This window comes from Hippopotamus amphibius, chromosome 15 (genome assembly GCF_030028045.1).
Source record: "Hippopotamus amphibius kiboko isolate mHipAmp2 chromosome 15, mHipAmp2.hap2, whole genome shotgun sequence".
Classification (NCBI taxonomy): Eukaryota; Metazoa; Chordata; class Mammalia; order Artiodactyla; family Hippopotamidae; genus Hippopotamus; species Hippopotamus amphibius.
This window is the reverse complement of record NC_080200.1, coordinates 27,154,329-27,167,452: the sequence shown is the minus strand read 5'-3', so window position 1 is coordinate 27,167,452 and position 13,124 is coordinate 27,154,329. Positions and strand designations below refer to the sequence as shown.

Genomic DNA, 13,124 nt, shown 5'->3' with positions numbered 1-13,124 from the left:
TTGCTACCATTAAAGGTCTGCTTGCTCCTGGCTCCTTCCAGCTCAGCCCTGTTCTCCTTCCTCCTCTTCAAGTGCATTCCTGTTCGCTCAGCCTGTGTTCCTTCCTCGCTCCACTCACTGGTTTACTGCAGGGTTTGGCAAGGAGAAACCTGGGAAGTACCTTAGGCAGCCTGAGCCAAGACACTGGTGGCCAGGAAAGAGAGGAAGAGTAACAGAGAAAGGGTAAGAGACAGAGAGAGACAATGAGAGAAGAGGACACTGACAGAGAGAGATAGGTTGAAAAGGAGAGAAGGAAGAGGTGTGGGTAGAAAAGCTGGAGACAGAGTTGGATAGAGAAATAGAGAGACCAGGAGACAGAGAAGGACAGTGTGTGTGTGTCAGACATATATCCAAGGACAGGAAAGAAACAGACCTAGGGAGTAGGAGAGGGAGGGAAAGGAGATGTGGAGAGAGCCATTCCTGCGCACATGCCTTGCTCCGGACGGGTCTCCGCCCTCAGGGCGGCCTCTCAGCCCTTCCCCAGAATCCTTAAATCCTCTCTCCCTCAGGGCGCTCTGCATCTGTCACCTCTCTGTCCTGAACCATCCGCGGCTGGCGCAGGTGAGCGTGGCTACAGAGGGGGTCTGGGTATGCGCTGGGGATGGGCTCCCAGGGCGGTTGGGGAGGGGAGGGGCGGGACTGGAGCGATGGGGACAGTGGTCGGGACCGGGTGATGAGGTTCAGAGGGTGTGAGAGCCAGGTGGCCCGGGGAGGCTGGCCGAGCTGATGCTTCATATCTTCTCCAGCTGGCTCGGCCAACGTTTATACATTGCGTGCCTCCCCTCTCCCCAAGGCTAGGGGCTCCCTCGCCTTTCCCCCGACCCGGGTCCTCCCTCGGCCCGGCGCTCAGAGGGGGCTCCCGTTCTGTTCCCGTCCCCGCCCGTCTTCCTCCCGCAGCCCCCGAGCGGATGGCCGGGGTCCTGGCGCTGCTGGCGCTGGCGCTGGCGCAGGCGGGCGTGGCGGGCGCGGCGGGCTCGGTGCGCCTGGCGGGCGGCCTCACGCTGGGCGGCCTGTTCCCGGTGCACGCGCGGGGCGCGGCGGGCAGGGCGTGCGGGCCGCTGAAGAAGGAGCAGGGCGTGCACCGGCTCGAGGCCATGCTGTACGCGCTGGACCGCGTGAACGCCGACCCCGAGCTGCTGCCCGGCGTGCGCCTGGGCGCGCGGCTGCTCGACACCTGCTCGCGGGACACGTACGCGCTGGAGCAGGCGCTGAGCTTCGTGCAGGCGCTGATCCGCGGCCGCGGCGACGGCGACGAGGCGGCCGGGCGCTGCCCCGGCGGCGGCCCCCCGCTGCGCGCCGCGCCCCCCGAGCGCGTGGTGGCCGTCGTGGGCGCCTCGGCCAGCTCCGTCTCCATCATGGTCGCCAACGTGCTGCGCCTGTTTGCGGTGAGGGGCCCGGGGGTGCGCCCGGGGTGCGGCGTCCCTCCCTCGTCCTTGCCCTGGGGGTGGCTGGGGGCGTCTCTTTGCAAGAATCTCTCTCATTCGCAAAGAAACCCTGTCCCCTGGGCCAAACGCAAGGCTGTCTGGGAAAGTTGTTCTGAAGATGAAAGTGTCCGAAGTGTCCAGGGTAACAGGGTAACTACGGCGTCTATTAATGGCCTTGTAGCCTATGAGCATTTCTCTGCCTCCTTTTCTCTGATTTCCCCTCTTTCTTTGTCTCGATTTTCTCTTTTTGTCTCCCTGCCTCTCTCTTCCCCCTTCCTTCTTCCCTCTGTCCTTCTTGCCCTTCCCCTCTCCTTCCCATAACGTCTCCACACTCCACCCTTTCTCTGTTTCAGCTTCAAACATCCCTCTCTCCCCTAAACCAGCTACAGCCTGCCTCTTCCAGAACCTCCCCTTCTCTGACCTTCACACCAGCTCCCACCTGCTTCCTTTTGTCTTTTGTGAGTTTGTGTTGTTGTTTTCTTTTTCTTTCTTTCCCTTTTTTTTTTTTTTTCTCATGAGTATGTCTTTCCTTAACAGGAGGGATTCATTCACCCTCTTCTTTGCTGGCCTCCCTCTTCCTGGTCCCCCCTGGCCACCATTCTCCATCTCCTTTCACACTTCCTGCCCCCACTGCTTCTCCTGGATCAGCTCAGCCCTCATCCCCGCTATTAATCACTCTAATGCACACAAACAGGTTCCAAACAGGCCCCTGCACTAGGCCAGACACAGCCTTCACTCAAATAACCCCTCCCCAGCTCTCCTGCCTGCTCGGCCCCTCCTGGGGTGGATGCCCACCTACACAGACCACCCCTCTGTGTGAGTTGGGGAAACACGTCTTCCTCTGGGGCTGAAAGATGTCCCTTTCCCCAGGTGAATGCAGCCTGTGCCTAGCAGCTGCAGGCTGGACTTGAACCCCTGCTTCCCCGTTGCTCGTGATACACCCTGTACCGTCGTATGGGGTGGCCTTGCCCTCTCACCTAGACCCCTGTGCCTCCCATATTCCAACAGACCCATTCACAAAATGCAGGTCTTTCTCCACACCTTCCAGCCTCTCCGTGTGGCTGTTCCAACTTGCCCCCAGCACTGTGACCCCAAATGTCCATGTCCTGGGTCCTCACTGCCCTCCCTCCCTAGGATCACTGACCCTTCATCCACAGCCCAGGTGTCCTTCCCCGCTCCAGATCCCCCAGATCAGCTACGCTTCCACGGCCCCCGAGCTCAGCGACTCCACACGCTATGACTTCTTCTCCCGTGTGGTGCCACCTGACTCCTACCAGGCCCAAGCCATGGTGGACATCGTGCGGGCACTAGGATGGAACTACGTGTCCACGCTGGCCTCCGAGGGCAACTATGGCGAGAGTGGGGTTGAGGCCTTTGTGCAGATCTCGCGAGAGGCTGGTGAGCTTGGGGCAGGGGGGTCTGAGGCATGAAGGAGCCTATGGAGGGGCCGTTGGACAGGGTACAAGCTGTGAGAGGGGGCACTGGGTTCATTATGGGGAGCCTGGATGGTGCCCCCTGTGGACAGGCACCCTTTTCCTTTGGAAGACTCAGCCCCTGCCACGGTCATGTGTGGTGGCGGGCCTGATGGGGGAATGGGTGGGACCAGAGCTGACTTTGGCATCTCCGACACCCAGGGGGGGTCTGTATCGCCCAGTCCATCAAGATTCCCAGGGAACCAAAGCCAGGAGAATTCAATAAGGTGATCAGGAGACTCATGGAGACACCAAACGCCCGGGGCATCATCATCTTTGCCAACGAGGATGACATCAGGTGGGACAGATGGCGTGTTTCAGTCACCGTGTCCTTCAGAGGCTCTCCCACCACCTCTTCTCACATATCCCAGCCACGTACATCCTCCTTCCCTCCCTTTCCCTCTTTCTTGCTCACTCTTACTTTCCTGCCCCCACATACCTTGTCTACTGCCATCTCTCTGTCTGGTGCCCCCAGAAATGAACCAGGCCTGGTCTGGGTGAAGATGCTGCAAACCTAGGCAGGAAAACACAAGAATATGTGTCTGTTTCTATAATTCATAGTTGGGGAGAGACTGGTGGGGACCTGTAAGTGCAGAAAATGAGCTATCAGGGAAGGACTCCCAGGAGTAGGAGGGTATCAGCATGAGGCCATGGATCCCTGACCTGAGCCCCAGCAAGAGGAGGCAGGCCCTTCTCAAAGGCAGCATGAAGTGGACCAAGGTGCACAGAACAAGGGGGCAGGCCTGGGGTCAGAGCCTGGCTGGACCCTCTACTGCCTGAGAAACCCAGGGCAAGTGTCCTAAACTGCCTACATCCTACTTTTCCTGATAAAAAACGGTCTGATGAGTGATGCAGAACAGGATAGATGGAGAGAGAAGAGTGGAAAATGACCAGGGTTAAGTTGGAGGAGGATCTCAGGCCCTCACTTACTCTTACCAGGAGGGTCCTGGAGGCTGCACGCCAGGCCAACCTGACTGGCCACTTCCTGTGGGTTGGCTCAGACAGCTGGGGAGCCAAGATCTCACCCATCCTGAACCTGGAGGACGCGGCCGTGGGAGCCATCACCATCCTGCCGAAAAGGGCCTCCATTGACGGTGAGTGGGGGCATACCCTCCCCCATTGCATCTCCCACCCATATTTATCCTTCCCCACTAGCCCCTCTTGGGGTGCTCACCTTCCCCTTCTGTAAAACTGTACCGTGATCCAGGGTCCCCTCTAGGAACCCCAGATTCTAGAATTCTGAGTTTCTGAGAATACGTCCCTCCAAGCAGTGTTCGAATGAATTGGCAAATGAGGAAATGCACATCCCACTGTACAGGGTGAAGAATTGTTAGATTTTTTTTTTCTTTTAAGAACTTTTATTGAGATACAATTGACATACAATAAACTGCATATATTTAAAGTATACAATTGGATTTTTTTTCTTATTAGTAATGTATATATGGCAATCCCAATCTCCCAATTCATTCTCCCCAGCCCTCCCCACTAAGAATTGTTAGGTTTTGTTTGTTCTTTTAGTTTTGTTTTAATTGAATGCCTGTATTCTTGGTTCTGCCAAAGGCACTCTAATTTGAGGGTGAGTGTGGGAGGGAGAGAAACCAAGGATGTGGGTCCTACAGTCCTGTTGATCAGTTAATGAGGCCTGCCTCTCCACCCTTCCTCCACCACCCCACCTGTGAATACCTGGAAGAAAGCAGAAAAGATGGTCAGTTTACACTAGGATTGCTCATTTCCCCAAAGGCTAAACTGAAGATGCCTTGATGAGGTGCTTCAGAGCTGTTTAATGAAGCACAGACCCTGGTAAATGCTGAGCCCTGACTCCCAGGGGCTCCCAGCCTTTTGGATGTGTACACCCACCCTTATATTCTTTCTTTACCTTAGAATGCATTCAGTTGCAGGCAACAAACTAGATTGAGAGTGGCTTTAGCAATAAAGGCATTTCATCACAAGACAAGAGGTCTCAAAGTAGGGGCAACTTCGTGTTTGGGGCAGTGAGTCAATGATGTTCTCAGAGCCCTGAGCTCTGTCTCCCCTTTCTGTTCCACCATCCTATATTGCTATATGCCTTCTTGATTGTGGTGTCTTATTCACAAAGTGGCTGCTGAAGCTCCACCCATTACATCTTCATAGCAGCATCCTAACCAAAGAAGAAAAGGCAGCAAAAAAATTTCTTTCATGTGGTGAGGCTCTGAGCTTGCATCAGGGTGTCAGTTTACCATGGCATCCCTAGATGGCTTTGAACTCATTGGCCAGGCCAGAAATTGGCCACATGGGCATCCCCAGCTGCAAAGTGAGCAAGCGGTGAAGGGACACAAGTGGTGAGCCGTGGCTGGCTCAGGCGGTTGCCACCCCCTCCCTCCTTCCCTCTCTCTCAGGATTTGACCAGTACTTCATGACTCGCTCCCTGGAGAACAACCGCCGGAATATCTGGTTTGCTGAGTTCTGGGAAGAGAATTTTAACTGCAAACTGATCAGCTCAGGTACCCCGTCAGACGATTCCACCCGCAAATGCACAGGTGAGAGCTGCCCAGGGTGGCGAGGGTGGTGAGGGAGAAGGTGGGAGACCAGGTTGGGCACCGGGGGGCCAGGCACACTTCCTCTGGGCATCCCTAGGACAGGTGAGGAACGCATCGGCCGGGACTCTGCCTACGAGCAGGAGGGGAAGGTGCAGTTTGTGATGGATGCCGTGTATGCCATTGCCCACGCCCTCCACAGCATGCACCAGGCCCTCTGCCCCGGGCACACAGGCCTGTGCCCGGCAATGGAGCCCACTGATGGGCGGACGCTGCTGCAGTATATTCGAGCTGTACGTTTCAATGGTGAGTGGGAGCCAGAGCCCCCATGTGAATGGTGGGAAGCCTGCTAGGAAGGAGTTCTTGGGACCTGGGACAGCTCAGGATGGAAGGAATGGGAGAACAGAAGGGTATAATGGGCACATCTGGGCCTGAGAGCTGGAGGCTCGAGCCAAGTTCTGAGGACCCGTTTTTAACACGCCTCCTTCCCCAGGCTTCAGTGCCCCCTGCCCCAGGCTGCAAATTCCAGGTGTTGGGGCATTTCTCTGTGACCCCCTTCTGCCTGGAACCCTCAGAGGGTCACACACAACTCTCCTCTCCATTGCACAGAGTTTGGAGTCGTCTGGTCTCTCAGGGCACGCAAGGGGCATGGTGCAGACTCTGCAAAGGCACTGCGTGCACTGTGGACAGGCGGCCTGCTCTGAATCTCGGGCTTCCAAATGCCTCCCCAGCCAGGCCCCGTGCTGCCTGAGCAAAAGGCGTGTGTCTGTGTCCCCCTGATACCAGTGGAGGGCCTGGCACATGGTCAGGGCTCAGAATAAGGGTTTCTGAAAAGGCCCAGATGGACTCAGCTGTGCTTATGTTTGGGGAGAGCTTCGCATTGCGTTCAGTTACTATCCTTTAGAAGATGAGAAACTCTGTTCTTCCACCAAATGTTGAGCACCCGCTCTCTGCCAAGCTGTCTGTTAAAGAGTGTGACTTAGGACTTCCCTGGTGGTCCAGTGGTTAAGACCCTGCGCTTCCACTGCAGGGGGCGTGGGTTCTATCCCTGATGGGAGAACTAGGCTCCCGCATGCTGCATGGCCAAAAAATTTTAAAAAGTAAAAAAGTAAAGAGCGTGACTTCATAGCACTCCAGAACAGCTCTGCAAGCTGGGAGAACGAGCTTCTAAAAGAAATAAAGCTGGTTGTTCAAATCAGTACCTTTGTAAGTCTGAACTTGTCCTCTTGCCTGGGCAGTTAAGCTCTTTCTTATTTCTTTTTAAATTGTGGTAACATACACACAGCGTAATGTTTACTATCTTTACCATTTTTAATTCTGCAGTTTAGTGGTGTACATTGTTGTGCAACCAATCCCTAGAACTCTTCATTGTGCAAAACTGAAACTCCGTACCCATTAAACACTAACTCCCCATTTCCCCCTCCCCCAGCTCCTGGCAACCACCCTTCTACCTTTTGTCTCTAGTAATTTGAAAACTCTGGGTACCTCGTATGAGTGGGATCACACAGTGTTTGTCCTTTTGTGACTGGCTTATTTCACTTATATTGTTCTCCATGTTATAGAACGTGTCAGAATTTCCTTCCTTTTAAGGCTGAATAATATTCCATTGTGTGTATACGCCATGATTTGCTTATCCATTCATCCTTCGTTGGACACTTGGTTTCCTCCACGTTTTAGCTCTTGTGAATAATGCTGCTGTGAACAGAAGTGTACAAATATCTCTTCGAGTCTCTGCTTTCAATTCTTTTTTTTTTTTTTTTGAAGTTCTGTTCTAGTTGTAGGATTTTCTGGTTTCATACTGGTGTTTATTCTTCTCTTACTGACTAATTTTCCCATGACTTTCTGTGTTTTAAGACTCCTATGCAATAGTATTTTTTTAAGCTCTTTATTGGAATATAATTGCTTTACACTGTTGTGCCAGTTTTTGAGGTACACCAAAGTGAATCAGCTGTATTTATACATATATCCCCATATCCCCTCCCTCCCGCGACTCCCTCCTGCCCTCCCTATCCTAGCCCTCTAAGTCATCACCCATCATCGACTTGATCTCCCTGTGTTATATGGCAACTTTCCACTAGATATCTATTTTACATTTGGTAGTGTGTATATGCCAGTGCTCTCTCTCACTTTGTCCCAGCTTCCCCTCCCCCCCCCCCCACCCCGTGTCCTCAAGTCCGTTCTCCACGTCTGCATCACCTTTATTCTTGCCCTGTCACTGGGTTCATCAGAACCATTTTTTTTTAGATTTCATATATATGAGTTAGCATATGGTATTTGTTTTTCTCTTTCTGGCTTACTTCACTCTGTAAGACAGACTCTAGGTCCATCCACCTCACTACAAATAACTCAATTTCATTCCTTTTTATGGCTGAGTAATATTCCATTGTACGTATGTGCCACATCTTCTTTATCCATTCATCTGTTGATGGGCATTTAGGTTGCTTCCATGTCCTGGCTATTGTAAATAGTGCTGCAGTGAACATTGTGGTACATGTTTCTTTTTGGATTATGGTTTTCTCTGGGTATATGCCCAGGAGTGGGATTGCTGGGTCATATGGTAGTTCCATTTTTAGTTTTTTAAGGAACCTCCATACTGTTTTCCATTGTGACTGTACCAATTTACATTCCCACCCCTGCTTTCAACTCTTTTGGGTGTATACCTAGAAGTGGAATTGCTGGATCGTGTGGTAATTCTATGTTTAATTTCTTGAGGACCCACCATACTGTTTTCCACAGTGACTGCATCATTTTACATTCCCACTGGCGAAGTATAGGGTTTCAATACACTTGCCAGCACTTATTTTCTGTTGTTCTGACAGTGGCCATCCTAAATGGGTGTAAGGAGGTATCTCACTGTGGTTTGGATTCAAATTTCCCCGATGATAGGTGACACTGAGTACCTTTCCATGTGCTTGCTAAGCTCTTCCTTTGTCCTGGCTGGGCCTTTGATGGGCTCAAGAACCAGCTGAGGATGACAGGCTCTCCTTCCAGGCAGCGCAGGAACCCCTGTGATGTTCAATGAGAATGGGGACGCACCGGGGCGATACGACATCTTCCAGTACCAGGTGACAAATGGCAGTGCGGGCAGTGGCAGTTACCAGGCCGTGGGCCAGTGGGCAGAGATCCTCAGGCTGGATGTGAGTGGCGCAGGCTGAGCTCTGGGCGCAGGGAGGCGGGCCCACCTTCCTGGAGGCGGAAGTCACAGGCCCCCTTGTCCTGTGTCCCAGGTGGAAGCCCTGCAGTGGTCGGGAGACCCCCGAGAGGTGCCCGAGTCTCAGTGCAGCCTCCCCTGTGGGCCTGGGGAGCGGAAAAAGATGGTGAAGGGCGTCCCCTGCTGTTGGCACTGCGAGGCCTGTGACGGGTACCGCTTCCAGGTGGACGAGTTCACTTGTGAGGCCTGCCCGGGAGACATGAGGCCCACGCGCAACCACACCGGATGCCGCCCCACGCCCGTGGTCCGCCTGTCCTGGTCCTCGCCCTGGGCGGCCCCGCCTCTCCTCCTGGCCGTGCTGGGCATCATGGCCACTACCACCGTGGTGGCCACCTTCGTGCGGCACAACAACACGCCCATCGTCCGGGCCTCTGGCCGCGAGCTCAGCTACGTCCTCCTCACCGGCATCTTCCTCATCTACGCCATCACCTTCCTCATGGTGGCTGAGCCCGGGGCGGCAGTCTGCGCTGCCCGCAGGCTCTTCCTCGGCCTGGGCACCACCCTCAGCTACTCTGCCTTGCTCACCAAGACCAACCGTATCTACCGCATCTTTGAGCAAGGGAAGCGCTCGGTCACGCCCCCGCCCTTCATCAGCCCCACTTCGCAGCTCGTGATCACCTTCAGCCTCACCTCCGTGCAGGTGGGTCCTCGGGCCCCTCAGGTAACGGGGCGGGCAGATGGGATCAGGATTCGGGGTACAAGCACTGAACTCCATTCAAAAAAATCAGAACTCTTTTTCTATTTTGGCCTCTATGTAAAAAAAAAAAAAAAAAAAAAAAAAAGCCCCAGGAGATAGGGCGCTACTCTTTTTGTAACTAAAAGAACTCATTTAGGAGCAGCTGTTTCCTCCTGCTTCATCCTTGAAGGAAAATGGATGAGTAAGGTAGGGAGTGCAAGCCTCCAGTGATTTTTCTGTAAAACAGTGATATTATTTTCATAAACTGAACATGCTCTTTCATAATTTGGCTCCCAGGGCAAAGAGATACCTGATGAATTTTCCCCAAGTAGAGAATCTGTTTCCATTAAGGGAGTGCCTGCTGCCCAGACACTGGGTAACCTGGATGAGAGACACAGGGTCTAATGATATTACTATGGAGTGAAGCATCCAATTCCATAGATGGCCAGAATTTCACGCTGTATGTGCAGCAAAAGTGGAGTTCCTTCAGGATTTTCTCTGAGATGGTAATATTACAACATTGGCAATGGCTCCTGTGTTCTGGAAAGCACTGGATGTTTTCTATGCGAAGGGTGCTAAGAGACAGGTGTGTGTCATATTGTATGACATTGCAGAGCCAGTCCAGTTCTCAGGGCCAGGTGGAGGGCCCATGCTCAACTCATCTGGACGCAGCTCACTCTCCACTCCAGGAGAGCCCTTCTTCCTACCCTGCTCTGCATATAACATGCAGTTCTCCACAACTGGAAGGTGGTGTCATTTTCCGGCACACAGCAGGGCCTCTGTCAGAAATCTCAGTGCCCAGGGCATCCTCAGAAGGCGCCTCGCTGCTTCCTGTCTGAGAGCCCTGTGGTCCCCTCACGCCAGGATACAGATGCTTAGACTGCGTTCAGTGTCCCCCTGCAGCTCACCTGTGGACTCCCCTTGTTATACCTCCCTTTCTAGAAATCCCAAATCTTTTCAAAGATGCACACCTTCTACTTTACAAGGTTAGTTAGCAATATGATGGATGTGAAATGGTATCTCGTTGTTTTAATTTATCTCTGCTTACCAGTGCAGCTAGCCTTCGTAGTTTCCTCTTCTGTGATGTGCCTGTGCCTGTTCCTGTGCTTTGCTTACTTTCTGTTGTTTTGTAGGAGTTTGTTATCTGTCCTGGAGGCTAATTCTTTTATCAAGAATGGGTTAGCAAATTCGGTGGGGTACATTTTGGTTGCTACTCCCGTGTATCATAGGCCTTGGGTTTTAGTTTCTCATGGGCAGCTTTTCCCCCCCATCTAGAGGAGTTCTAAGAGGAGTCTTCCTGGACAGTGGGTGGAGTTTTATTTTATTAGTCTCTTGTTCATGGAGCTGCTGCCTTTGGGAGAATCACAAAAGGGTGCTCCTTCTGGGTGTACAAATTATTTAAAAAAGCATCCTTTCCTCAAGGATCACATAGCCCTACTCCAGGTGCACAGTATGGCACCGAAGTGTTGGCTAGGTTTCAGCCCCGCTCCTCCCAAGGCAAGCATTCTTGTGCAGTGAACAACCCGAACAAATGTATGGGACAGCCCTTCCAGGGTCCCACCTTTATGCAGGTGTCTTAGTTCCTACTCCCCAGCTTCCCCTGGCTCAAGGTCATGTCACCCCTCACAGTGAAGGAATTCATACTCCATCTTCTTCTTGTTAGTGCCTGTGTCTGATTCTGACCTCCCTGGCCACCCAGCATCAGTTCACATTCTTACTGCTCTCCATCCCATGCCTCTATATTTTGAGGCTTACTATGCATTCACACACAATTTCATTGTATCTTGTTCAGCAGTTCTCTGGATCTGGAGAAGGAAGCGGGTCCTCAGGAACTAGCTTTGCTATATTGTTAGATTGGATGAAGCAGGTGTTTTCACATCTACAGAATATGATATGCCTCCCTGGAGGGCTGTGAAGAGGAACATCTCTGCTGGGCCTGGTTCTTAGTCAGTGGGACATGTGCTGACTCCTCCCCCAAGCAGCACCATGTCCTCACAACAGACTATGAGAGTTCCCATTCCGTAGATGGAGGAGATGTGTTTTGGGTCACAGTTCCCGAGCTTCTGCCTGCAGTCACTGCATCCTGCAGGGCTCAGGAAATGGCACAGGTAATGGTTGCAATACAGGAAAAGGACATCCAGGTCTCCTTACTCCAATCAGCCCAGATATCCCCAGCACATACTTCCACTGCAGCCCCTTCACTCACCTGCCTGTGTCACAGGCCTTTGCCCAGGTAGTCCCCTCCTGGACAGCCCTCCCCTCTCCACGCCAGCTCTCAGGCCTGAGCATCCCACTCAATAGGCTGGGAGCCTCAAAGCGACCCAAACCTGCCAGAGACCTCAGTTGAGGGTGAGGCTGGGTGTGTCCTTGATACCATGTTGGCTCCTGCAGGTGGTGGGAGTGATGGCCTGGCTGGGGGCCCAGCCCCCACACAGTGTGATTGACTATGAAGAGCAGCGGACAGTGGATCCAGAGCAGGCCAGAGGGGTGCTCAAGTGCGACATGTCGGATCTGTCCCTCATCGGCTGCCTGGGCTACAGCCTCCTGCTCATGGTCACGTGCACGGTCTACGCCATCAAGGCCCGTGGCGTGCCTGAGACCTTCAATGAGGCCAAGCCCATTGGCTTCACCATGTACACCACCTGCATCATCTGGCTGGCCTTTGTGCCTATCTTCTTTGGCACTGCCCAGTCAGCTGAAAAGGTAATCGGGGTCCCCCGTCAGTTTCACGGCCTCGTTTGTTTCCTGCCTGTCCATGGAAGGGCTCGATTGTTCCAAGAGCTGGGCCACACCTGTGAATGATTGCTTGGTTGGCTGGTTCATTCATGTACGCATTTGTCTTTCCTGTCTCCCTCTGGTTCTCTCTCCCTCCCTCTTCCTTTGTTCATTCATTCATTTGTTCATCCATGCTTCCAACCATCAGTTAACTTGTTTTTATTTAATTGCCTTTTCATATACTTTATATCTGCCAGTCCATTCATCTGTCATCCCTTTGTTTGCCCACTTGCTCCTTTATTCAGGTTTGGTTCATCCATTCATTTGTACGTTTGAAAACGTGTGTATTCATTCATTAACGTGCTCTAGCCCTCTTTAGGTATGTGGGCTGTTTCCCCAGGCGTGGCTCTCTCTGAATGAACCTCTCGCTTCCCTTGGTCACTTGTCCACTCAGTCTTGTGTCGTTTACCCTTCTTCCTGCCTATCCCAGAGCCACACCGTAACTGCCAATTCTTCATGCTACGGGGCCTTTGCTTACACGGCCGTCCTCTCATTCCCCTGACTGAAATGGACTCAGCTCCAGGCTGTGTGGGGATGGAGGGTGGGAGAGAACTGGGCTGAGTTCCACCTGGTCCCTTCCTCCGTGGCTTAGATCTACATCCAAACCACCACACTGACTGTGTCCTTGAGCCTGAGTGCGTCGGTGTCCCTCGGCATGCTCTATGTACCCAAAACCTACGTCATCCTGTTCCACCCGGAGCAGAACGTGCAGAAGCGGAAACGGAGCCTCAAGACAACCTCCACGGTGGCAGCCCCACCCAAGGGCGAGGACACAGAGGCCCCCAAGTAGCAAGTAGGGGAAGAATGGGACGGTTGCTCCCTCTCCTCTGTTCTTTTCTTTCTCTCGCTTCGTGGTGGAAGCTGCGAAGAGTCCAGGTCTGCAGTGACCAATCAGGGTGGGGAGTCCGCGAAAGCCACGCCCAGCCGGATGGAGCTGGCCTGGACCCACCTGACACCTTGTAGCCCTGCTTTTCTGTGCGTGTTGGCGTCCTCCTTCCTCGCTGCAGATCAGAC

The 13,124-nt window shown here is 53.1% G+C and overlaps 1 protein-coding gene across 1 annotated transcript; it reads left to right on the top strand.

The window, feature by feature from the left end:
* The first annotated feature begins 947 nt into the window (after positions 1-947).
* Positions 948-12,900, top strand: GRM6 (glutamate metabotropic receptor 6). Its single transcript, XM_057708445.1, has 10 exons — positions 948-1,424; positions 2,645-2,861; positions 3,098-3,233; positions 3,875-4,029; positions 5,311-5,451; positions 5,554-5,754; positions 8,440-8,585; positions 8,676-9,299; positions 11,727-12,038; positions 12,703-12,900. Exons 1-10 carry the CDS (start codon positions 948-950, stop codon positions 12,898-12,900), a joined length of 2,607 nt encoding a protein of 868 aa, XP_057564428.1.
* The last annotated feature ends 224 nt before the right edge of the window (positions 12,901-13,124 follow it).